The following is a 2,720-nucleotide window of genomic DNA, read 5'->3' on the forward strand; positions in this document are numbered from 1 at the left end:
TTGGCCCCAGAAATAAATATGAATGTAATTAGATCATCACAAAAACAAATCTGATTTGATCAGAATAAAGTTCAGCTGTTTAAAATACCTTAGTAGAGAAGAAAAGTACATGGGTAATACAAGGATCATACCACATAATATTTATAGAATATTGTCTTTCACTTTTCCAAGTGCTTAAAATTGCTCTTACTATCGTTTCTTTTTTAAAGTTGTTGTTTCCTTTTGGTTCAGTCTCTTTTCTTTGTGCTGTGATGAGGTGTGAAAGCAGCAACTTCCAAATCAAACTAGCTAGATATAGCATAACTTAGTGAAAAAGAAGCAAATGGAAAATAACCAATGACAATTTAATTTTTATATGATCAAAAGTTGAAGACTTACGCGTGAAACAAACAAACAGCTAGAACACAAAATGAACTGAATCCATTCTTTGCTATCTTGTAAAGTAAATTGCTAATGGCTCTGCCATAGTCATCAAAATTGAAATTTTCAGGCCTTACAAATTGTTAAAAGTCATGCCAATGAACCGTGGCCAAGGCAAACCCAAAAGGTGGTACCAGCTATGCTTTGCTCCCACTAGTGATAGTTCAGATGATTCAGACACAGAATCTGTAGTCCTACCTCCCAATAGTACTATAACTAGTACATGGCAAGAAATTTCTCCACCAGAGTCGACACCGCCACCATCACCACCACTACCACTGCCGCCACCGCCACCACCACCACCAAACTTTGAACTACTACTGCCACCGCCTCCCCCACCACAGTTAAATTTTGAACAACCACTGCGGATGGCAGGGGCACAGCTACGGTTATTTTATCCATCACCAAACTTGGAACTACCACCACCACCATCGCGGCCATCTCCGGGGGCCTGGGATATAGCATTTGACATTGAATCACTGTCTAGTATATCTCCTAGTCCCAGCCGCCAAAGATTTGAGGTTCAAGACAGTGTCATGGTTCAAGACAGTGTCATCAATGCCATTCACAAGGTGAGAATCTCAGAGTTGCATAGGAGAGGTGAAATGTCTCACTGCCCCATTTGCATGGAGGAGGTCAAAGTTGGTGACCAAGCATGTTTATTACCCTGCACACACTTCTACTGTTCTGAATGCATTCTTCAAAGGCTTAGGCTTAGCAACAACAAAACCTGTCCCGTTTGCAGGCTTCAGTTGGAGGGTTGGGAAGATCATGGTAATTCTCATAGCATAGATGAAACAGCTTCAGCTTGGGACTTCTTTGGACATCAAAACTTACCACCACCATCACCACCACTAGTAATTGGTGTTGATCAAGATTGGGACTACTTTTTATATTCCTCCCCTGATTCATCAGTAACAGAGAATAATAGTGCTGGTAGAAACTCGGATGAAGCTGATCATTATGATAGTGCATGTGAGGAGCTAGGTGACAATAGTTTGGACCTTGGACCTGAAAACTCATCACCGCCACCACCACCACCAGTAATCCCTCGTCATGCAAGTTCATTCAGCTGGGAAAACTTTTATCCATCCTCTCCGGAATCGGATACAGCAGCTACATAGATGGTGAAATTGTTGGTGTTTCCCAAAGTGTTAGTGGTTCACAAATTTATCTGCTAGTGTAGTGAATTTATTGGTGTTTCTGGAATGGTATTATACCTGACTTGTGTAACTTGGGTTGATTGTAAATTTGCATGAGCATCATATCATAGTTATATGTCTCTGGTTCTTCTGGTTTAGACCATGTATATAAGTAATGTCCTGTTTCTTATAATGAGATTGCTCAATTCTGATGTGAATTAATTAGGAATATAACACAAATTTGGGTTTAAATGCCATGTTATTATTGAGAATTTGAAGGGCTTCAACTTGGTTAACCTATACTACATAAATATGAGGCTTAAATAAGTTTTTGGTCCCTAACTTTATCATATTTTGGATTTCGTCCCTCGCCGGAGTAAAGGTGGGCTTTAGTCCCTAACCTTTGCCAAAAGGTTTGGTTTTCATCCTTCCGGAGCCCTGGGTCAACGTCGGAGCTCCGGTGGCCCATGTGACATGGCTACGTGAGATTAATGAGCTGACGTGGAATTTGTTTTTATTATAAATAAATAAAAACCTAATTAATTTTTTAAAAAAATTGTTTAAAATTCAAAAAAAAAAACTTAATTTAATCAAATCTTTAATTTTAGTCCTAATTTTTTTAACTCTAATCCTTCATCATCTTCACCATCTGCTTATAAAAAAATCACCTTCTTCACCATCTTCATCCATCATGTTCAACAAAACCTAGAAAATAAACTCTAATCCTAAAAAATAAAACTCAAATCAGATCTGTCATAGACCCAGAATTCTTCAAACAATTTTCATTTCCTTTCCCTCTTCAACCTTCTCAGAAACCCCTTCCCTCTTCAACCCCAAACCTACACCAGCTAACACGCACAAACATAGGGAGAGAGCGAGAGATCATGAGGGAACAATCTGCGAGAGAGGAATTAAAAGCGGTGGAGGTACGACACGACAACGACGATGGGTGGTCGGGGTTTCACGCCACAACAAAGGCGTTTAAGGTATTTGAGAGAAACCACCACCAACAACCAGAAACCTCCACCCTCATTCTCATCCTCCTTCTTTCATCCTACCTAGGAAACCACCACCACCAATAGCCAGAAACCCATGCTAATCAAACCATAAACAAGATTTTGTGGCAGATGAAGAAAAATGCATTGCAAGTTGGGATTT

The 2,720-nt window shown here is 39.7% G+C and overlaps 1 protein-coding gene across 1 annotated transcript; it reads left to right on the top strand.

Annotated features, from left to right (window-relative positions):
* The first annotated feature begins 338 nt into the window (after positions 1–338).
* Positions 339–1,809, top strand: LOC130731753 (uncharacterized). The gene has a single exon (XM_057583987.1). It carries the CDS (start codon positions 513–515, stop codon positions 1,542–1,544), a length of 1,032 nt encoding a protein of 343 aa, XP_057439970.1. The 5' UTR covers positions 339–512; the 3' UTR covers positions 1,545–1,809.
* Positions 1,810–2,720: the final 911 nt, after the last annotated feature.

This window comes from Lotus japonicus, chromosome 1, assembly GCF_012489685.1.
Source record: "Lotus japonicus ecotype B-129 chromosome 1, LjGifu_v1.2".
NCBI classification, from domain to species: Eukaryota; Viridiplantae; Streptophyta; class Magnoliopsida; order Fabales; family Fabaceae; genus Lotus; species Lotus japonicus.

Excerpts from the sequence above, each read along its gene's own strand:
- LOC130731753 (XM_057583987.1), top strand. The coding sequence starts at position 513 with ATGCCAATGAACCGTGGCCAAGGCAAACCCAAAAGGTGGTACCAGCTA.